The sequence below is a fragment of the Amblyomma americanum genome, chromosome 8 (genome assembly GCF_052857255.1).
Source record: "Amblyomma americanum isolate KBUSLIRL-KWMA chromosome 8, ASM5285725v1, whole genome shotgun sequence".
NCBI lineage: Eukaryota > Metazoa > Arthropoda > Arachnida > Ixodida > Ixodidae > Amblyomma > Amblyomma americanum.
The window spans coordinates 139215088-139239015 of NC_135504.1; the positions used below are offsets into that span (position 1 = coordinate 139215088).

The 23928-nt window shown below is 47.5% G+C and overlaps 1 protein-coding gene across 1 annotated transcript in view; it reads right to left on the minus strand.

The window, feature by feature from the left end:
* The window catches only part of Ccz1 (vacuolar fusion protein CCZ1), an 88289-nt gene that overhangs the window by 25037 nt on the left and 39324 nt on the right, over positions 1-23928 (minus strand). Inside the window, exons 9-10 of the mRNA XM_077635375.1 lie at positions 17735-17877; positions 3345-3456 (exon numbers count right to left, since the gene is read on the minus strand). Of these exons, the coding sequence (XP_077491501.1) occupies positions 3345-3456; positions 17735-17877 (255 nt within the window). The remainder of the gene's footprint in view (positions 1-3344; positions 3457-17734; positions 17878-23928) is intronic.

Sequence of the window (23928 nt, forward strand, 5' to 3'; positions counted from 1 at the left end):
TTAGCCCCTCCCGGAGTTCACATTCAGTGCTGCCGCCACACGCCATCGCACTTTCGGTGTCTCCACACTCTTCATCCCCCTTGCCGGAGGCATCGAGGCGATGCCTCTTGAAAGGAGGGGGGCAATGCCACACTGCGAGCGCCGCCATGCGGCCGAGCGGCATGTCTGGGCTCGTGTGGGAGCGAAGAAGAGGACGTTCCCGTTCGAACGCGCGCTACTGGGGTTTTCTGGCCTTCGGATTAACAAAAGCCCTTTTTTTTCGTGCCGCCCTACGTTTGTCGGCGACAATATAAAGAAGTGCTGCTTGCAGCCGAAAACTTCGTTAAATTACGAGTTCCGTTAAGTCCCATTTCCTATGTTTCAGCAGTCCAAATAAAGATGCAGGTTCTTGAAATTATTGGAAACTAAGCAAATAAACTCCGCAAAATAACAGCGCTATTAAGAGCACCAGCTGATCTTTTGTGTATCAGGAGCGTAATGCCTGACAGCAAACTGACGCGGACGCATTTTCCCCCATGCACGCACGATAGAGAGCATATCTGCAGCAAGCGCTGTGCCTAGTACTAATAGCTGTCTTCAGATGTCGCCTTACTGTCATCCTCATGGTTTGTCAACACTTTTCGTTTTACAACAGCATGGCAATTTACGCCACGAAAAAAAAAAATTATGCACATTCCCGATCTATAAATTTATATCTTTTTTCGAAGAAAATTTAAAAGGCCACTTACCTGCCATTAGAGTACTTCACGCTCGCGTTACAGGATACCACGCTCAGTAATGCAATTGAGACGCTCATTCATGAGTGCTAAAATATTTATTTCAACTTTGCGCAGAGCAATCCAATCCGATTCATGCGGCAGCGAAGAACTCCGTCAGCTTGCTTTGACGCTTTTTAATAAGCGTCGGGTTATAAGGTGCTCAACGTTGACAGGGCTGCCAAGGCCTGCTCATGCAAGTGTGCACCTGGGTAGGAGATCCAGCGCATCCATGACTTTTTGGTGTAGCTGTGTTGCTTGCCACCTGTAGTTCTTGGTCCGACTCCGTTCCTGTGTTTGTGACACTCTGGATTATTGTGTCGTCATCCAGCTCTTCAGTGGTCACAGCACAAGCATCACTGAAGACAAATTCCTCGAGTGCCATGTCACCGTAAGCACCGCCCTGATCACAAAGCAATCGCCATGTCCGTGGTGCATGCCATACTTTCGTCACAATCATTTTCTTCGCACTGCACTTCATTCAAACAAATGCCCTGCTTGAATCCTGCCTTCCTGAAGCAGTTGGCCACGATCTCTTTCTTTGTCGACTCCCATGACTGCGAAAGCATCTCCAAGGCCATGAAAATGTCGATTTTTGTCTCTCTTCGGACCACAATGTTCAGCAGAAGCCTTTCAATGACCTGCCTGCAGTATGCACACTTGACACTACCTATAATTCCCTGCTCGAGTGGTTGTATCAGGGAGGTGCAGTTTTCCAGAAAATATTCGAGCTCAACGTTAGGAGAGGGCACTGTCCCGAGCATGGTGAGCCAAGCAATCATCAAAAAGGAGGCAGATGTTTCATTCCGCCATGCGTATTTCGGCATCCAGGTTCTTCAGCCAGTTGCTGAACACATCCCGTGTCATCCACGCCTTTGTGTTTTACGCTCATTTCACTGGCATGCTCCTCTTTCCACTGAAGCAACGAGGCTTCTCACTACTTCCATTTGCAAATGGCACACGTTTATCGCTGCCGTCCATGTTTACACAGAACTAAAGAGTCAAACGCTGCTTACTGTGTTTGCCACCATAGCACTTTCATTTTTCAAAGCCAACGTCTTCCTTGGCAACAGCCGGTAGAAAAATGCAGTCTCGTTAGCATTATATATGTTGACAACGTTGTAACATTCCAGAATGCCAGGGACACGGTCACGCAGCCAGTCCACTGCTTCCATTGCATTCATTGAGCAGACTCGCTGCTGGCTACCTTCCCAGCAATACCATGCCATTCCTTGAAATCTTGCAGCCACCTGCTGCTGGTCTTGAAGTCACTGCACCCTAGGACACAAGCGAAGTTGAAGGCTCTCTGCTGAAGAATGGCCCCGCTCAACGGCACGTTTTTTGCTCACATGTCCAGAAACCATGAGAACAGGGCTTTTTCGACGTCGACATAAGCAGCTTTCTTCAGCTCTTTTCTTTGTTGGCCTGAGCCACCAGCACTGACGGCACTCATAATGTTGTCTTTCAACTTCAAAATTGTTGATAGCGAGCTCAATGAAATTCCGTACCTTTCTGCAACAGCCTTCTTCTTTTCTCCATTCATCACTTCGGTGATAGTTTTGGCCTTCACATCAAAGGCTCAAAACCTTTCTCTTCCGAGGTGCACTGCTTGTCAAAAACAGGAAAAGAACAGCCAATGCACATCGAGACGATCAAACAAACAACTAGTTGAAGAAACGTGCACGGTGAGCGGGCGAATGCTGCTCATAAGCCCGCTTCTGGTTGGAGCCTTCCCGTTCCAACAGGCCAGTGACGTCAAGGCATGGCGCGTTCTGGAGCTGCAGGTTTCATATGTGCACGATAGACAATGTAGCGATACATCCTGCTTCTGTTCTGCTCCACGGATCTAAGCCCGCTGGCTAAATTTGTGCATTAAAGGGCACATGCAAACCATTGTCAGTCTCCGGTTAAAGTTATTATTTTCATCTGCTTGTCAAGGAAGCTCCTGGTATGTGCGTGCAATGCACGAGGACTTGGTTAAATCGGAAATGCAGTATAAAATTACTTCATTAAATCACGAAAAAAAATACATGGCTTTTAATGGGGCAGAGATTGGGAAATGAAAAAAAATGCGTTACTTCACAATTTTCATTAAATTGAGGTTCGTTATATCAAGTTTCGACTGTATATCTCTCTCTCACTGTACTGCAGCACTTTATCAACACCATTTGATAACGTGGAGCGCTACTCAAAGCTTCCCTGAGAGAACTGCAACTACAGAAGTGTGCAAGTAAACAGCCTGTATATCAACCAGGTTCTTCTGCATAGTCTTTGAGAAAGCAAGCTTGCCCTAAAGGGAGCCCATGCCTTTTAGCCCCTCCGAACTGCAGCTGGCTTCTTCAAGGGGGGAGCACTCCTCAAAGACGCAACATACTTCCTCATTGTTCATGCTGCGCCCCCACAGTTCGAGATGATACAACTACTGTGGTAGAACAAGCAAAGTAATAAATCTACAAGATCGCATGTGCGGCACCATGAATAACAAACTTTGCCCCAGATGACAAAACGCCATGGTGGGACGACCAAAAGGAAGTGAGAATAACAACAAGTGACAAAAAATAAATGGCCAAGTGATGGCATGGTGCTCACAGGCTGGACAGCTTGGTGCACTGCTTGCCAATCTCGTTGGCGAGCGCCACAAACTCCGTGGCCAGGTAGCTCTCCACGCCCTTGAGGAATGGCACCGAAAGCTCGTGGCTCACTGTTGCCAAAGAACACAGAGAAATAGAACACCTAAACAACAACATGATGCACAAAATGGATTAAGGTGGATCAGTGGGTAAGATAACTATAATCAGATATGACAATCCAATGGAAGGTACCAGAACATTTTAGAAGATAAAAACACATGCACAGCAAATAAGGGCAATGGAATCAGTTCCAACCAGAATTTTGGCGGGAAAATTGCAAGAACAACATTAGACACATTGTAGACACCATAGCAGGCAGCCTAAATGTTCTTCAAGAATGTGCATGAGAAGGCCCCCAAGTTTTTTCTTAACCTCTGCTGGAAAGTTTTAGCTACTTTGTGGTTCTTATGGTCCAGGGATAGTTCTGTGATATTCAGACATCATCAAAAACCGGATGCCTTGCTGCCTGCAAATGCTCAGTGAAACCTTTATTCGTGGCATGCCTCTGCATCTACTGGTACTGCAACAATGATTCAACTCTGTATGGAAGCACTCAGAAGCATTTTCCTGGTCCCTGCCCCATGAGTTGCAGTAGAACACTCTCTCTACTGAGCCACCCTCAAGCCATGCAGGAGTCGGTAACCTGGTCCTGTGCCAGCTGCAGCCACCTTATTCCCGCAGACGCACAGTTCCAAAGCACTTTTTCTGAGGTTTCATTGTGGAGCAAGTTAGGCCTATAGTGATACTGAGTAAGCAGCACCCAATGATCCACTGTCGCCCGGCGTACCGGTGGGTGCTACATGGACTGCAAGAAGCCTAACATCATCGATGCTGCACTCGTCTCAGTTTTGCACTGCAGGCCAGCATTACGATAGTGTTTCATTTATTTATTTATTTCCTTTCTGGTGAACCTCGACACTGACCTAATATAGGCACTGCTGCGTAAATGGAAGTCTCAACAGAACGACACTCTGTCAGTGTGTTTGCACTGCAAGTCGCAAAATGCCTGTGATGAATCGAAGCAACCGCATTTCTTTCCCGTCTTCTAAAGCATTGATTTCAGGTGCATGTGACTCCCATGCAATGTGCAGTGACACGAGCGTGTGAGCGCACCTAGTGCACGCCTCCAGGCAGTGCAGTCTCAGTGCAGATTCTTGCAGGACGAAAGCGGGGCACTTTTATAGTGTGTGCGAGAAAATAAAATTGGCGGGTATGTTTATTACGTGAATACAACCACTGTCCGAAATTTCCGGAGTATCACGAAAATCACGCCGCAGCGAAAGATCACAGCTGACAGATTTTTGTAAAACAAAAGTTGTTCATAACCTATCCATTCCAATGTTCTGGGCTGATCTCACGACAATTAAGCTCCTGCTTCAGTGAAATCTCTTGTGAGTCCGCTGAACTTGTAGTAGTGGGATTCGACTGTACAGTCAAAGCTTGTTAAATTGACCCCCGTTAATTCGGCAAAACGGAAACACATGCGACAATGCTGCTTGTGAGCAGGCTCCATCATGAAGGAGGCCACAGAGGCCTTTAACATTCTGAAGCAGCCCTACGCAAACAATTCCAAGGGTACACATGCAGTACACATCTGAGGTAATTAAGAACAATCGTCACTGACACAAAAGCAGAAGACTGCCATCCCGGTTTCTACCAAATACACTTGCTATGGATTGTGGGGTTTGTAACTGGGGAAGATAAATAAGTTTTTCCCATTTAAAAACACTACGCAGTAAATTAATTGAGGTTATATAAAGCAGGCGAGAGATAGGCATTCCATGACTCGTCACTCCACCGCGAGAATTTTTGAGCTAGCATCAATAACAACGAAAATATAGAAGATTAAAAATTATGCTCCTCTCGTACACGCGGGCACCAGAAAAAAATAAAGAAAACAGCTATGGGTCTGGGCCCCGCCTATGAACACGTCATCCGCTGACGTTCTGTTTGAGACTTCCGGTTGTCACACTTAGTGCCCCAGCAGCAGCGTCAGCAGCATCTCTCCAGTCTCTCTTTGCCTTCCTGGATTGCAGACGAAAAAGACACTGCGAGTGGCTCCAGAACTCCCAACAGAAAGAGGCGGCAGAGGTAAACTGAAACCATATGCGCAAAGGCAATGACCTGGCTTGCGCGGCAGCACGAGCAGACGACTTTCACGGCTGCTGGAAGTGTGCCCGTGAGATCGTGGCTAACGTGGCTCCAGCGAATGACTGCATGTGGTGGCCTGCCGACGTCACTGATCCAGTGACATCTATTTTCACGATTTTAGACCCAAAATTGGGCACTACGAGCACGCCAATCGGCCGGCGAACTTTACGAAATACGATTTTTAAAAATTCATAATAAATTCCTGGTTCAGTTCCAAAGACTCATGCTTAGTGTGAATGCTTTTTAGCATCATTTCTAAGCATTGAAAAGATTTACAAGCGACCTTTAATTCACTGCATGGTCCCTTTAACCGCGGCTGACACAGTTCAAAACAGCCCAGACCCCACCCCAAGATCGCGTACGCTACCGAGCGCACGCTGACCACAGTGGGCCTTGCTCTGAGAGAGCGAAGGAATGACACTCTGGATGACACAAACAAGGCATTTATTGCTGCAACAACAATAATGCCAGTTAGCAGCAAAATATGCTAAGGAACCGAGGTCGTCCGACTCACCAGCATGGTTACGAGCAAACGTTCGCTCACCTAGCTCACGGGGAAACCCCGAGATGCGGGAGAACGTTCTCCCCTACAGCCTCGCCCTGCTGGCGAAGAGCAGAGGGTCGTGCCGAACAGTCCGTTCACGGCGAAATCCCAAGCCGAAGCGAGTGTGCTCTCCCGCACGCAACAGTCACACCATCCGTGGCGATGTCGCTGCAATGCAGACGCCCTCTCTTATTAGTTAAGGTAATTAACCAGGGAGGGTCACACGGCGAGCCCTTCCTCGAGGCCATGGGAGGGTGCACTGCGGGAAAGCAAATCAAAGGGAACGGCGTGGCATGCCCCCACAGTACAATGCAAACGGCTTCTGGCAATTTTTTTCTTGGAGAGGGGGCTATTTGTAGATCCAGCCCTCCCTCAGAATATTTCTGACATTTTTTCCCGGTTCCTAGAAGTCCGAATTCACGAGGTTTTACTTTAAATACAATGCAGACAACAAAAGTCGTCTAGTATAGCTTGGTTTGGTTTATGGCGTTTAACGTCCCAAAGCGACTCGAGTTATGAGGGATGCCATAGTGGAGTACTACAGGTGATTTCGACCTCCTTGGGTTCTGTAACATGCACTGACGTCGTACCGCATAGCGTGTAAGGTAATCAGTGGCGACGATAATCCACCAGTTTCCCGAAGATGAAGTTAGGAAAGATCTGAGAAGGTCCATGCCAACTTGCTCAAACTGGACTCTGTTCACTTGCATGGGATGTAAAAGTCCAACTGGCTTGACAGGGGGTCTTTTTCGTCGCTGACAATTGCAGCGTGTGCGCACATAGTGTCGCACTGTCGCCTCAAGCTTAGGCCAGTAATAGCTCTTTTGGATCCGAGTCAGAGTGCGGGCATAGCTGAGGTGACCAGCGGTGGGCTCGTCATGACAATCCTGCAAGATTTCTTCACGGAGATTCGCTGGAATGATGAGGAGGTAGTCACTTCCGATTGGAGAAAAGTTGGCTTTGTACAGCACGTTGTACATACAAAAGGAGGACTGCGTTCTTGCGAAGGGCTGGGGAACCTCCGTGGCACGTGCTTACAGAAAGTCGATAAGCGGATCTGGCGCCGGGTCCCCACGTTGCTGACTGGAAATAAGTCTCCGCGTCTGCGATGAGAGGAAAGTCCGGTTCGTCGTCGTCACGCGCAACCTCGACTGGAGATCTGGACAAGCAGTCAGCATTGTTATGCTGGCGCCCTGATTTGTACACGATGGTCATGTCGAACTCATGAAGACGTAAGCTCCAACGCGCAAGGCGGCCAGAGGGATCCCGCAAGTTCGTCAACCAGCAGAGAGAATGGTGGTCGCTTACGTCTTGAAAATGCCGGCCGTACAGGTAAGGTCAAAATTTCATTACTTCCCTTACCATGGCAAGACATTCTTTTTCGGTCATAGAATAATTAGATTCAGCACGAGACAGAGTTCGGCTCACATATGCTATTATGCGTTCGGCGCCATCCTGCCACTGGATGAGTACAGCATCGAGGCCCACATTGCTGGCATCTGTGTGGACCAGTCTCAGCACGAGAATCGAAATGACCAAGGACAGGCGTGGTTTGCAAGCGGCGCCATAATTCATCAAATGCCTGCTGGTGCTGTTCTATCCACGCGAATGGGACGTCCTCTCTTGTAAGATGCATCAATGGTGCAGCAAGTCGGGAAAAGTTGGCAATGAACTACCGGTAATACGCGCAAAGGACCAAAAATGCCGGACCGTTTTCTTGTCCGAAGGAGTGGGAAAGTTGACGACGGCAGCTGTTTTAGCAGGATCTGGCCGGACTCCACGATGGCTGATGACATGGCCCAGGACAGCGCCTCCTCTATTTTTACAATGCCTGCCGAGTACGGCCGATCCGACCGTCCAAGGCCCTCTCCTATCCTCCTTTCCTGCTCTCCCCCGTCGGCTAGCCTTCGCACCTGCTCTATGCCTGTGAGGGAGAGTGGTGCCTGACGACAGACAGCATACGAAGACAATTTTTTAAACGTTCTTTCTTTCTTCGTGAGGTGGCGCTCTGCATCCCTCATAGTAATCAGGCTGCCTGTCAGGTATTGACGCATCATAGAGCGCGCCGTTCGTGGCGCTGCTCACCGCGGAGCCGCTGCAGGCGCTGGTTTTAAAAGGAGCCACAGAGAGTGCGCTGCAGTGGCGTTGGGATTGTAACAAAAGGCTGTGGCAACTTGTTCGAATCATGTTTGTCTTTTAGCTACAATGCTGAAACATTCCAGGAGAGGTACTGAAACTGCTTTCCAGAAATATGAAATCAGAGGGTAAAGGTAGTTAGTAATACATTTTACTCTATTCATTTGCGATTTAATCATGCTGACTAAGGAAAATGGAAGAATGAAATAAAGAAGGAATAATATATCTTCCCGAGAAGGCATTTTTCGAAACTGCCAAGTAGCAGTAGATTTCAAGTCATAGCTTTACTTTTTGCAGGCTAAGCTGTCATCATTAAGACAACTAGATAAAGATTTTTCTCTGTGCGTGGCAGACTGCAGCTGCGATTGCTTTAAGAAGCGAAAAGAACTCCAGTCGCAAATGCACGGCGCAGCAGCTGATGCCGAAGTATTTCGGACGTTCTGCCTGGTTTTGACTACAACCTGGCGCTAATAAAACGATGCAGAACTTAAAAAAAGGGCTTGAAGGAAAGGAGACAGATAAAATCGAAATCAAGTCCACTCGAGCACGTCTTCAGGTGCAGTCACCATAAAAGGCGAACCACAAGGCAGCGTTTCTTCGGCGCAGGATCAGCGTTTAATTTTACCGTTGTTGTCGCTTCAGGCCACAGGAGAGAGCGATCAAACACACGAGGGCATACGAACTGGTTGTCCCGACGGGCGTTAGGTGTGTTTTGTTTCGTTCACTGTTGTTCCGCTCGCACACGAGATGCTTTGTCCTCCTCGAGCGTACAAATGTAGTTGCGCTACATGCATATTTCTTATGTCTGTAAATAAGTGTCAATACAAGCAAATACACAAATTCTAGAAATGTAAATGGCTATAAACACGGAGTTGTAATGTATATAGCAGCAGACACATGCAAAGTATTGTATACGCTATTGCTGTAAAGAGTTGTAAATATATGTAAACAAATGCACTTGAACATCCCCTTCATTTCTACAAATGAGCTTAAAATTTCCCACACTTCGCACAAAACTGAAAGCAGCAGCCGTGCTTGCCATAACTAACTGGTGCCATTCCAGTGCTGCTGGGAGGACACCTTGCCAGCATCGCAGACCACACCATATATCCGCGCAAAATAATTTTCGTTAATGATGGTGCCACGAAACGGACAAACGTAACAACTTACAACGCTCTATTCGTCTGACGTGGTACAGCATCCTCGAGTGATAGGCGGAGCGAACGCCTGAGCCTACCTCTGCAAGCGGTGAGCAAAGCTGCTCCTCCAGCCGATTGTCATTGGAAAAAGTGCTGCACAGCGGATGAATCGAGAGCTACCGAAGAAGGGGTACGAAGTAGGAATCTGACAGACATGTGGTGTAGGTCTGTAGTATAGGAGCAGGAGAGATAACGACAGCACCGCGCGACCGTTGGCAAGCATGACGCAAGCAGTCCAACCGTCTTGGTAGCGCCACAGGGCGGCAACTAACTGAAGTGAGGCGTACCGGCAGCTCCCATTGCGAAGCGGGCGATGCGGCTGGCATTGTAAAAATAGAGCAGGCGCTGCCCAGGAGAAGGACCTCCTCATAACCAAACTGGCCTTTCTCGGGCTTTAACGTCAGGCCAGCAGGCCGTATAGCCTGTAGCACAGTCAAGAGGTACGGAGGTGTTCTTTGAGCATTCGTGAAAATACAACAACGTCGTCCAGGTATACAAAGCACGTTTGCCATTTCAGGCCTGACAGAACAGCGTCCATCATTCTCTGAAATGTTGCCGGAGCTGAACACAAACCGAAAGGAAGGACTTGAACTCATAAAGGCCATCCGGCGTCATGAACGCTGTCTTCTCGCGATCACACTCGTCAACTTCAATCTGCCAGTAACAACTTTTTAAGCCCAGCGAAAAAAAGTAGCATGCGTGCCGCAGCCGGTCAAGAGAGTCATCAATACACGGTAACAGGTAGATGTCTTTTTTTGTAACCTGGTTAAGCTTACGGTAGTCAATGCAAAATCACAGACTGCCATCTTTCTTCTTAACCAAAACCACAGGTGAAGCCCAGGGGCTCCTCGATGGCTGGATAACACCATCCTGCAGCATTGCTTGGACTTGCTGAGCTATGGCTTCACACTCCCGCAATGAGACACGGTATGGGTTTTGTCAAACTGGTCGGGTACTGTCGCCCGTTATTATGCGGTGCTTAGCGAGAGGCGTCTGTTTGACTGCCGACGTAGACAAGAAACAGTCTTGGAACTGATGCAGAAGGCCGACCAGTCTTTCCTTCTCGGTTGGTGGTAAGCCAGGGTTCACATCAAGGACCAATTGGAGTGTGTGACAGGTGGATGTTTCGCTCTGGAGGGCAAAACAGTCTAGAGTTTTGGCGATGCCATCGAAGTGTGTGATTGCGGTGCTTTTGGCGATGTGTTCCCGTTCGGTCCTGAAATTCGTTAGAAGGACATCTGCCAGGCCATTGCATAGCATTACGATACCTAACGTGATGCAGACCCCATGAGATAGCAGAAGCGCAGTGTTCTGTTTTGCTACACCTTCAGCACTGCACCGGTCATCACAAATGATGGTAACAAGGGCACACGATCGCGGAGGTATGGTCACATCCATGTCGATGATGCACAAGGCCACTCTGTGTGGTTCGGTGTCGGCTGAAACTGTTCCAGGGGTCGAAAATGTTACCAGACGGCTAAGAACGTTTACAATGGCACCATGCAGGCCCAAGAAGTCCATTCCAAGGATCAGGTCCTTGCAGCAGTGCAGCAGAACAACAAAAGAGCCAATAAAAGCACAGTTGGCAACGGTGACTCGAGGAGTGCGCCTTCCAACAGGCGTCATGAGGTGACCGCCAGCAGTACGAATTTGCGGTCCATCCCATTCTGTTTTCACCTTGCTGAGGCTATCCGCGAGGCGCTTGCTTGTTATTGAAAAGTCAGCGCCTGTATCAACTAAAGCCGTCACTGGGTGCCCGTCAACTGAATGCAGAGGTCAGCTCTAACAACTGCATCGGTGTCAGGGACATTCAGTATCACAGGATCAGGCTGCGGCAGCATCGGGATCTCGGCATCACTCTCAGGCAGCATTCGAGGGTTTTCAGAATATCTGCTGTCAGCAACCTTCCCCCTCAGGTCGCCGCTTTCAGTTTCCCCGGCGCGGGCGTGGAGACCGGCCCCGCGGCCCATCTGCGAAAGCCTGGCAGCTGGGTGATGTGAAGCGTGCGGGAGACGGAGATCGTGGTTGGAAGGTAGAGGAAATGTCACGGGCAGCAAGGTAGTCCTCTATTTCGTGGGGTTGCTCACCGAAACGGGGACAGGTAGCGTCACGTGGAAAACCCCGGATCCTGCTTTCACGGTAGGGGTAACGGCCTCCTCGCAATGATAGCAGAGTGGCTGCTGGTCAGAAGTGCGTCAGGCAGCCACCTTCCAAGTCGGTGGATGCAATGCAGCTCCTCATTGGGGCCACTGGTAGAATGACGGCAGCAGAGCGGTTGGCGGCGGCGGGTGGTATGGCAAACATTGCACAAGTGGCAACTTGGAACGGAGAGCCGTGGCGTAGCTCATGGTGCGTGGCTCCGGCCTGAGTGGAGGAGGTGGTGAAAATGCTTGGCAGATCTCGTCGCGCACAACTTCCGTAAGAGCTGCAGCTGTCGGATCGGGCGAGGCGAGGGTCACTTTTTGGAGCTCTGCACGGCACACCGCGTGTATGAGCTTACGCAACGATGAATTGTTGTCGGACACACTCAAAGCGGCCGCACTGCTGCTTGGCTCACCGCACAAGGAGTCATTTCGGCGGCAGCGCTGCTGCAAGGCCCGCTCATTGGCGGTCGCTCCTTTTATGAAGTCAGCTACAGTCTGCAGGGGATTTCGGACCAAACCAGCGAACAGTTGGTCCTTCACACTTTGCATTAGGTGGGGGAGCTTCTTGGCTTCTGTCATATCTGAGTCAGCGCGCCAACAAAGGCAGGTCACGTCCTCGACGAACACGGCAACTTTCTCATTAGGCTTTTGTACGCAAGCGTCCAGGAGGCACCGTGCATAATCCCGGCGGTCCCTGCTAGCAAATGCGTCCCGTATATGCTGGCGAAAGGTATCCCAGCTTTGGACATCTGTCTCCCTGCTCTAGAACCAAGTCTTGGCTCCGTCTTCGAGTGCGAAATAAACGTTCCGCAGCTTCTGCGCAGGGCTCCACTGGTCGAAATCGACGACCTGCTCAAACTGGTCAAGCCAGTCTTCAACTTCTCCTAAAATGACGCCATGGAAGCTGGCCGGCACACGGGGTTGCTGAAGCATCAAGGGTGACGCGCTAGCCTGCGCCATGGTGGTATGCTCACAAGGTTGATGAGTGCATGCCTCTTTGTGGAGGAGATCAAACTCTGGGACCAGTCCCAAGAGGCGGCGGCTGCTGCGGTAAGCGGGCGTGCAGACAGGCGGAAGCTGGTCGGGATTCGATGAGCGGCTGTCTGGAGGGGTCATGGACATGGGCCGTCAAGCCCGCAACCTCCACCAGTCTCACGTAGCAGTTGGTGCTGGTAGCCCGCGTCTAGATGGCAGAGAAACGCCAAAACCGAGAAGCTCTGAGAAGGTGCGATCAGACGATGACTATAGTCGCTCTTGTTTACATCGTCTCCATAATACGAATAAATGAAACAAGCGACTACATTCCATATGTTCACCATTTGGCTCACCTGCAGTATGAATAGGCCTAGCGAGTCCGCCGGGTTCATATGTGTGATGTCAGTGATTGTGGAGAGCGAGTTCAAAAGTTTTAGTGAATACAAATGGTCATTGAGTGTAGTTTTGACAACAGTGACCTGAAATAGAGGATTGTTTACATCTTAGGACGCAAATACACCAAAAGGGAGAGCAGCGATGGCGTAGAGGCAGAACATCCGCCTCGCGTGCAAGAGGACCGGGGCTCAAATCCTGGTGCCGCGCAATTCTCCACCGGGGTTTAAAAAAAAAAAATCCGCGTGCCGATGGAATTGCATAACCAGGCCTGGAGTGCGGCCTGATCTCGGTGACCAGAACCGACAACGCACTCTCTCACCAGAGCAGGATATGGCCACCCTGGTGTAGTACTTGGCCACAACCTTCTATGATCAAACCAATTAACCCTCGGCCCTCAGTCCCCAGCGGCTGCAGAGCAACTGACCACGGCGGCGGTCAGACCTGTGACGCAGCGGAGGGTGCTAAGAATCTCTGGCTCCGGACAGGCCGCCATTGGAATCTGAACCTGGCAACGTTTAACGCTAGAACTTAAGCCAGTGAGGCTAGCCTAGCAGTGCTGTTTGAGGAACTAGCGGGAATTAAATGGGATGTGATAGGGCTTAGCGAAGTTAGGAGGACAGGTGAGGCGTATACAGTACTAAAGGACGGACACATACTGTGCTATCGCGGGTTAGAGGGTAGACGAGAACTAGGTGTGGGATTCCTCATTAATAAGGATATAGCTGGCAACGTAGAGGAGCTCTACAGTATTACCGAGAGGGTAGCAGCTATAGTAATTAGGCTGAATAGGAGGTACAAGCTGAAAGTGGTGCAGGCCTACGCACCCACATCCAGCCATGATGACCAGACCGTTGAAAGTTTCTATGAGGACGTAGAATCGGCAATGAATAAAGTAAAATCGCAGTACACTGTACTGATGGGCGACTTCAATGCGAAGGTGGGCAAGAAGCAGGCTAACGACCACGCGGTAGGTGACTATGGGATAGGCTCTAGAAATAGCAGGGGAGAGTTATTAGTCGAATTCGCGGATAGAAATAATTTACGGATCATGAATACCTTCTTCCGCAAACGAGAAAACAGGAAGTGGACCTGGAAGAGCCCCAATGGAGAGATTAAAAATGAAATCGACTTCATACTATGCGCTAAACCTGGCATCATTCAGGATGTGGCCGTCCTCGGAAAGGTGCGTTGTAGCGACCACAGAATGGTAAGGTCTAGAATTAGCTTAGACTTGAAGAGGGATCGGAAGAAGCTAGTGAAGAAGAAGACCATTAACGAGTTAGCCGTAAGAGGGAAAGCACAGGAGTTTAGGATAGCGCTGCAAAACCGATATTCGGCTTTAACTGAGGAAGATGATCTTGATGTTCAATCAATGCACGATAATCTGACATCAATAATTACGGAGTGCGCAGTAGAAGTAGGCAGTAGGACAGTTCGAAAGGATACCGGGAAGCTATCTCAGGTGACGAAAGATCTGATTAAGAAGCGCCAAAACATGAGGGCATCTAACGCTAGCGATAGAATAGAACTAACGGAGCTATCAAAGTTAATAAATAAGCGCAAGGTAGCCGACATAAGGAAGTTTAATATGGAGAAAATCGAGCATGCTATAAAGAACGGAGGTAGCCTAAAAACAGTGAAGAGGAAACTAGGCATAAGTAAAAACCAGATGTATGCATTAAGAGACAAGCAGGGCAATGTCATTAGCAATATGGATAAGATAGTAAACGTAGCCGAAGAGTTCTACACAGACCTGTACAGTAGCCAATGTAATCAGAGCGTTAATGAGAAAGACAGCAGTGCACAGCAATGCGTCATCCCGCCAGTAACGAAAGATGAAGTAAAGAAAGCCTTAGAAGCAATGAAAAGGGGAAAAGCAGCTGGGGAGGATCAGGTAACAGCAGATCTGTTGAAGGATGGAGGGGACATCGTGCTAGAAAAACTAGCCACCCTGTATACGCAATGCCTTATGACCTCGACGGTACCAGAAGCTTGGAAGAATGCAAACATTATCTTAATTCATAAGAAGGGAGACGCCAAGGACTTGAAAAATTACCGGCCGATCAGCTTACTATCCGTTGCCTACAAAGTATTTACTAAGGTAATCGCTAATAGAGTGAGGGCAACGTTAGACTTTAATCAACCAAATGACCAGGCAGGCTTTCGTAAAGGATATTCCACGATAGATCATATTCACACCATCAATCAGGTGATAGAGAAATGCGCAGAATATAATCAACCTCTATATATAGCTTTCATTGATTTCGAGAAAGCATTCGACTCAGTGGAAACCTCAGCAGTCATACAGGCATTGCGTAATCAGAGGGTAGAAGAGCCTTATGTCAAAATACTGGAAGATATATATAGCAACTGCACAGCTACTATAGTCCTCCATAAAGTCAGCAATAAAATTCCAATAAGGAAGGGCGTCCGGCAAGGAGACACGATCTCGCCAATGCTGTTCTGTCTACAGGAGGTATTTCGAGGCCTGAATTGGGAACAGTTGGGAATAAGAATAAATGGAGAATACCTAAATAATCTGCGATTTGCTGATGACATTGCCTTGCTGAGTCACTCAGGAGGTGAACTGCAAATCATGATCAACGAGTTAGACAGGCAGAGCAGATCGATGGGTCTAAAAATTAACATGCAGAAAACCAAGGTAATGTTCAACAGCCTAGCCAGGGAACACCAGTTCACAATCGGCAGCGAGAGCCTAGAAATTGTGACGGAATACGTCTACTTAGGGCATGTAGTGACAGCTGATCCGGATCATGAGAGGGAGATAACTAGAAGGATAAGAATGGGGTGGAGCGCATATGGCAAATTCTCGCAGATCATGAGTGGCAGTTTACCAATTTCCCTCAAGAGGAAAGTGTACAACAGCATAATCTTACCGGTACTCACCTACGGGGCAGAAACGTGGAGGCTAACGAAAAGAGTTCAGCTTAAGGTAAGGACAACGCAGCGAGCCATGGAAAGAAAAATGATAGGTGTAACGTTAAGAGATCGGAAGCGGGCAGAGCGGGTGAGGGAACAAACACGGGTTAATGACATCCTAGTCGAAATCAAGAGAAAGAAATGGGCTTGGGCAGGGCATGTAATGCGAAGGCAAGATAACCGCTGGTCCTTAAGGGTAACGGAGTGGATTCCAAGAGAAAGTAAGCGGAGCAGGGGGCGGCAGAAGGTTAGGTGGGCGGATGAGATTAAGAAGTTTGCAGGCAAAGGGTGGATGCAGCTGGCAAAGGATAGGGTTAATTGGAGAGACATGGGAGAGGCCTTTGCCCTGCAGTGGGTGTAGTAGGGCTGATGATGATGATGATGACACCAAAAGGGAAGCCCCACTGCTAGGCGGTGTGACCGAGTCTATCGACCAATGCTGCAGGCGTCCGCGGCAGCAGCTAGCAGTTATTGGCATCGCTGGACAACACCAAATTAAGCCATTTTATTTATTGCAAACGGGTGCCAAACATAACTCTAGATAAACCAATTTAAATTCAATTACTGGACACATCAGAAAAAGCAAAAAAGCAGTTACAATGAGTCAGAAACACCACTGTCCTACGCTGTGTCAACAACCTGGCTATGAAGCATTCCCCAAGCTGGCACTCGCATTCTTCTGCGATTCTTGCAAAGTTATCACACTACGCAAACAAATAAACGCACCAATGCAATAGAGAAGAGTTGGTTCATGCAATTCATGCCGAACTAACGCGCAATTGCTTCCTGTATACTGATGCAGATATGTAAACAAATGTAGAGCCGAGATGCAGTCGTCGTCATGGGCGCATTCCTGGTTACGTACCTGCGCGGTAAATGTAGAATCCTGTACAACTGTCTGGAAACATTCTTTTAGCAAATACATGGACTGTCTGCTAAACAAGCAGCAGATATTGTAATCAGCAGCCACAGGACCCTGAGCAGTCTCGCAGCACGGCTGCACAGGCGGAGCGAAGTGAAGACAGAGACGGGTATTGGTTGGTAGGAAAAGTGAGGCATCGTGCCGCTGTGATGTGACCAGGGTCAGCTACGGGCCACCGACACAGACGTCCGCTCAGCGTCGGCGTAATGTGGCAAAGCGAAACACAATGCAGAAACCGCGTAGGCATATGCAGTATGTCGACCGAGATTGGCCAAAGCGAGCCGCGCTTGGTTTCAGGACTCGGTGCTGTCCCTCACTCACATGGCTTTCCTCAGCATGTCGCAGTATCGGCCAAGTTTGTCGGCACATGATTTCGAAAGGCGCTGCTATGCACAGCATGTGCACGAGAGCAGACGATGCAGCAATACATGCGTCAGCATTTGGGGCCCATGTGACCAGGGTTGCTGCTCTTCCATGATAGTGACATTGCAGCACACCCCGGCGTTCAGCAACCGAAACCGAAATCGCTCAGTATAAATAATGCAGTAATAAATTATTTACCACACATATATGAAATTGCGCAGCGTGTATCTTGCGTCCTGGGGCAATACGCAACGTTTGAAACAAAGAACACGCCAACCAAAAATCTGGCGTCTCCACCACTTTAAGTTGTATCCGAGTGTAATAGTATTTGATGTCTTTCACTACACAATGAAGTAATGTGCAGCCACCAAACTTTTATATGCAGTGGCCTACGAAAGTGCAGATCCTGCTTTCCAGGACAACGCGCACTCCACTTTGTGGGCAGACGTACTTTGCCAGAACCGAGACCCAATCCTGTGCTCGTTATGACCACAGGTCCCTCTGCAAGGCAAACCGTGTCCAGCATACACAAAGAGAGTAATGCATGCACAGTCGGCTGCCCTTGCAAGAGACACCCACCGTTCACCAGGAGGCAGACGGTGGAGCTGTACGCCCTGAAGATGAGCAGGTGGCACTGTTCGCGCTGGCCCAGCGAGTCGGAAACGAAGATGCGCTGGATCCGGGAGAGGGTCTCTTCCTCATCAACCGCGCCATAGAGGAACCTGCACATTCAGAAGGGAGCGAGAGATTTATTGTGGACCGCATGCAGAGAAAAACTAGAAATAAAAAACTGGAGGGGGTATGACGCAATGATGTTAATGGCCTAATGCCCACAGATGCGGAATCAGTCATTGTGTACTTTACATTCCTTGATCGCTGGGAGTCCTCGTACAACCCCTGTCACAGCGGTTAAGTGATGCGCCACTGCCCTGCGGTGGCAGGTGCAGCCACCGATGAGGCTTGTGCAACCCAGGTTGCTCTTCCCTGGCAACTTCTCGCAACCAATCATTAATTTAACTGCCACCAGCTACAATGGGTAGTTTGCTCACCATCCAGTGGGCAGGTTGTGATGACGTCCCAAGGTCAAGTGACCTGGTCACCCATCTAGGTAACCGGGCAGGCAGGCAGTGCCAAAATCGGTGAGTGGGGTTCTTAGTGCTAGTGTTCTAAAAACTAAAAAGAACCATCTGCGTCATAATAAATTTATTTAGTGAAAGAGCGAACAATGGTCGCTTGCTTCTGAGGAGAGAAAGGTGCGAGAATGACTACGTTTAGTGGTAGAGCTCCACTGCTACTGCGTCACACACCTCACAAGCGGCTCTACTGCATGTGAGGTTTCCCTGTGCAAACTGCGAACGGCACAAGACGAGTGCACTGGAAGAACAGAAGAACCACGTGGTTGGAAATGCTCAGTGGTACCGAAGCAGCAAGAATAAAAAGACGGGGATAGAAAAGACTAGGCAGATCTGTCAATCAGTGCCCAAAACGGTGTGCAGCTAGGCTCAGTTGGCTGGCTGATGCGGGCTGGCACAAAGCTCAGAAAAGCGAAACTGAAACTATGCTATGTGATTGTTCTTTGAGACAGGGCCGTCCATTCGTAATCACGCCTGCCGTTGCATGCAGGTCAGAAGTGCGCGTGCAACTGTGCAGCGCGAAATTCAGGTTTGAGTAGGGCTATTTGGATGATTGCTTGCCTCGGTAGTCATACTTGGACACAGCCTCCCTTCAGGAGCCCATTGGAATTAACCAGTGCGAGACCTTTAGCGTCCTCATTAGCGAGCGTGCAATGCCGTAGGCTTCAATGGACGTTGGCCGGGACCGGTGGAGTAGTTGGAAATATCCGGATTTTCGAAATAACAAAGTTCGAACTAAGGAGGGACACTGGTCTTAAAACCATTTTCCTTACTTTCCAACCAGAATTCTTACACAGTTTTTGTGCAATTCCAAAAATGCTCTTACTTTTTGTGTGGACCAATTAGTTTTTAAGACAATTACAAACGATGCTTTAAAGTTTGTGAAAACAAAAGGAAATAAACTTCTTAACAAAACCTTATTATTAATACACTGCTAGATGCTAGAAGGAATAAGGAACAGGATGTTGCAAGCACTTTTTTGATTAGATGATTATTTTGTTACACACTGAATACCAGTGGTCATAACATGCAAGTGCAGTTGTAATACAAAATTCGATCCTAGAAAATGTCAAAGCGGAAATTAAGAAATCTGCTTGTAAGATTGTATGCTCCACATATCTGACTTCACACTGAAAAAAAAAAATTATTGCTCTGTCTTCAACAGATGCTGAGATTCACAAACTTGACAGGAGTCCAAAATTCTCATTTTGAGGAAATGACAAAAACTAAGAAAACTAAATTTAACGCCAGAAAGTGAAAAATATTAGCACATTTGCAATTATAAATGGCTACCAAGCCCCAGGCGTGTAATACGACTGACTTTTTCCACCCACATGGCCCTTTTTCCACACCTGCCACCTGCTTTCAGATGCATACTTGTGTGCTGACACCTTGCTTCAACACAAGTCCTTCTCCAGACTGTATCAACTTTCTTTTTTTGCTGAATCTTTATGAAGCTGCACAGTCCTATCAGTTTTTTGAGCTGATTTGAAATATGCTGTTACTTTTCTAATAAATAAATAAATTCAAGGAATATTTGAAAACCATTTTCTATTTCTTGGAGCCAAAATGTGAAAAAATGTCCACCTAATTTAATCGCGACACCGCATTCTTAATCAAAGGCATCTCTGCTCAAAGTCTGCCACACCATCTTTCGTGGGTTTCGCATGCTCCAGATAGCATCAACTGATGTTACCAAAAGCCGCCGCTGTCAGCCGGCAACACCTAACTCGTGTTGTAGCGCACAATCAGAAGCTTCGTGTCAGCACCACTCGCTCGCGTGCAGATGCCACCGAGAAACTGCCGGCCCTCCCTGACAGCTGCAAGGATCCGTGGTCGATGCTGCCAATGACCAACTTTGGCCAAGAGCGCGCTGACGCGGCGGTTCACAGTCTGACACCATGCTACGCTATCGCACGTTGGTCTGACAATCGCAGACCATAGCTTTCCTTTGCTCTATTGCCTATTTTTTGCGCATTTACGAGTTGCACCAGCTACCTGCTTAAACTTTGCGATTCCTCACGATGATGAATTTTTCAAAATGACGGCACCCAAACACGACTGAAAGTGGTGGGAAATTCAAAAGATAGATAATTACTAGCCTCCCCTTTGTGTCGGGGTGGCGGAAAGTGCCACCGAGCCATTTATTCCTAGCGTGCTCAATATCTTCAGAACAATTGCCTGCTTTTTTTCCCATTAATAAACTACTGTCTTGACCGTCTCCACCAATCCTCTAGACATCTCTTATTTGTTTCGACTTTTTGAAAATTCAGCATGTCCTGGCTATACCGAACTAGCCAATAAAAAGCGCCAATTTCGCCACATGTGACAAAGCTGCCAATTGCGAGGCTGCTTCTCTATTTGTTTTTGGCACGAAAGAAAGCCGGCGAGCTACACTGTCAAGCGAGACCCAACTGAGTGCATTATGCAGCTGGTTTTGAATTGCACAGGCAAGGAAAACGGATGTATTTTGCTACATGCTTGTGAGTTCTTGCGCAGTGGTGGCACATTTATTGGGCAATTTCTCAAAAATTACACGATTCCCGGGCTCCAAACTTGACTTGTAAAAAAGGTCCTCGCGAATCCGAATATGACAAAACTGAAATTTTTCACGAATTTTCGGCTCTTAAGACCCATGTCCCCCTTTAACGAGCTTTTACTGTACTGCTTTATTGCACACCATCGTTCATATTAACCAGTGATGCTAATTAGTGATCCTAATAGTGTTGTGTTGGGTTTTATGGCACATAGGCGCCATCATGCGCCAAACACAAGGTATAGAAAATTGTCTTGCGCAGGATTTTATATTAAAAAATGTAAAACGGTGGTGTAAAGGACCTAAAATGTTATTTCATACCACCTAGTGAAGGTAAAGGGCAGAAAAAGTTTTGAAATGGCTAACGGTAAATGCTTTAAAGAAGGTCAGGCAACCTCAGTGGCCATCCTTGGCAGGGCATGGATGTCAAGGCCCCCAACCGATGAAATAGCCTTCTTCTCAAGAGTGAGAAAGTGGCTGAGGTGTATCAAAGAAAAGTGAGGCAAAGTCTGCTCTCTTGTTACCCTCCATGCCGACGTGGCTCGGGACCCAGCAGAACCTTATCAAGTTATCATATGTCGCTGCGTTATGACTTTTTCTATGTTGTGTATGATCCTGCCTACTAAGGGTTCAACTGCATTTCTTGACTGCAGCGCTGTGAATAGGCTCAGTGAATCAGTGCATATTATACTGGTTTCGATGTTGCCCTGTACTATTTTGTTTATAGCCATACACGCTGCATAACATTCTGCAGTAAAAACTGATACATAACTCGGCAATCTTACTATTTTTTCCCCATTTCCCCTGTACTACGGCACTTCCAACGTGCATCGCTGTTTTAGAGCCATCTGTGTAAAACTCAATGTATGAATATTTCTCTTTCAAAGCCAAGTATTCTCGTAGTATTGTGTTCATGTGGTGTTTGTTTTTTACGAAACTGTGTTAGCGGGAAGTCGCACGCAGCGGGAAGGCAGTACCATGGCAGTAATGGATTGTCTCTCGGGTCAATTTTAGGTAGAGCATCTAGTATTCCCAGTTCGTGACATGCATCTTCAAAGTGTAATAACAAAGGTTTGATCGATTGTGGTTTATTATTGAACAGTCTTCTAGATGTGGCGATTGGTAACTATGGAGTAACAAAGGTGTTTTCGTAAGGATCTTATTTTGAGTACATATGCACAGGTAAGCATTGCTCTTCTGTTTGCAAGAGATGGTTCATTTGTTTCTACATGCAGACTGTTTATGGGGGATGTTCTGTATGCTCCAGTTGGTAGACGGAGACCCAGGTTTTGTACAGGATCCAATTTTTTGAGGTATGACGGTCTTGCAGATCCATACACAATGCATCCATAGTCCAAAGTGGATTTTCCTATGGAGCAATAGATTTCTAAAAGGCATAACCTATCGGACCCCCAGTGTTTCCGCGAGAGTACCTTCAGTATATTTAGAGATTGGGAAGCTTTCTTTTTGAGAGAGTTTATGTGGGGTAAGATTGTAAGCTTTCTGTCAAAAGTTATGCCTAGGAATTTATGCTCTTGTTTTAATTGTAGAACACTTTCATTCAAGTGCAGGGTGGGATCAATCTGCAGCCCTTTTTTCAGTGACAAAAGGACGGCAACTGTTTTTTGTCGAGAGAACTTAAATCCATTTTGGTCCTCCAAGTCCCTAACTTGATCAGTGTAAGCTGTATCTGTCTTTCGCATGTTCATAAGCTGGAAGATGTGAATGAAATTGGAGGTCAACATATACGGAATACATGACGGTCTTTGGAATTATTCGCGACATTGAGTTCATTTTTACAATAAAGAGCGTGGTACTTAGAATAGACCCCTGTGGTACGCCGTTTTCTTGGATGAATTTTTTTGAAAGTGTGCAACCTAGGCGTACATGAAATGAATGGACAGAAAGAAAGTCTTTTAAACAGTTCAGCATCCTTCGACAGATACCTACATCCGGTAAGTCATAAAGAATCCCAAACCTCCAGGTGGTATCATAAGCCTTTTCCAAGTCAAAAAATACTGCCAGACAGTGCTGTTTGTGTATGAATGTTCGCGGACTGTGTTTTCAAGACGGACGAGATGGTCATTTGTACACCATGCTTTTTTAAATCCACATTGGTGGATATCAAGAAGACTGTGCGATTCAAGGATGACCATTCCTAATATTTAGCACACTTTCAAAACTTTTGGCAAGACAACTCATAATTAGCACCCTTTCAAAACTTTTGGCAAGACAACTCATAAGTGCTATTGGCCTGCAACTACGAGCCGAGTTTGGCGGTTTTCCAGATTTCAGGACTGGTACAATGACGTCCTTTTTCCACGCCTCTGGCATTTTTCCATACTCCCATATTTTATTGAAGAATTTCAGAGGAGCTTCTACAGCATCTTCCGAGAGGTGGGCAAGCATTTTGTAATGGATTTCATCAGGGCTTGGTGCTGTCTGTTTGCCGGCCAACAGTACTCTACGGATTTCTTGTAGTGTAATTAATTTATTGTAATGTTCATTTGCACGGCCACTTGTCGGCAGTCGCGGTTTTGCAGTTGCGTTCTTGTACTTTAAAAATGATTGTGTGTAGTGTGAGGAGCTAGAAACTGTGGCGAACTGTTTCCCTAGTTTGTCGGCCTGTTCGCTAATACTTGTTTGTCCATCCGGAGATCTTAGGAAAGGAATTGTGAAAGGAGAAAAGCTTCCATTAAGTTTGCGGACTTTCTCCCACATTTGTTTTGATGTAACAACTGTTTATGGACGACACATAGTTTCTCCATGAAGTTTTTTCAGCATTGCGACGGATATGTTTTCGCGCGCGCCTTTTTAAAACTTATAAAGCTCTCGTTCGTTGGATGCCTGCGAAAAATTCCCCAAGCTTTATTCCGTTTCTATTTTTTTTGCTTCTCTGCAATCTTGGTTACACCAATCCTTGTGTTTTTGGCGTACCACTCCTGACGACTGAGGAATGGCTAGATGTCCAGCCGCAATGATACATGCGGTAGAAATTTCATTTAGTTCGTCAGTGCTAAGATTATCCGAAAATATTTTCTCCAGACAGGCCTTTTCTCGAAATAGTAGCCAGTCTGCTAAGTGCAGCTTCGAATGGTGTGGTT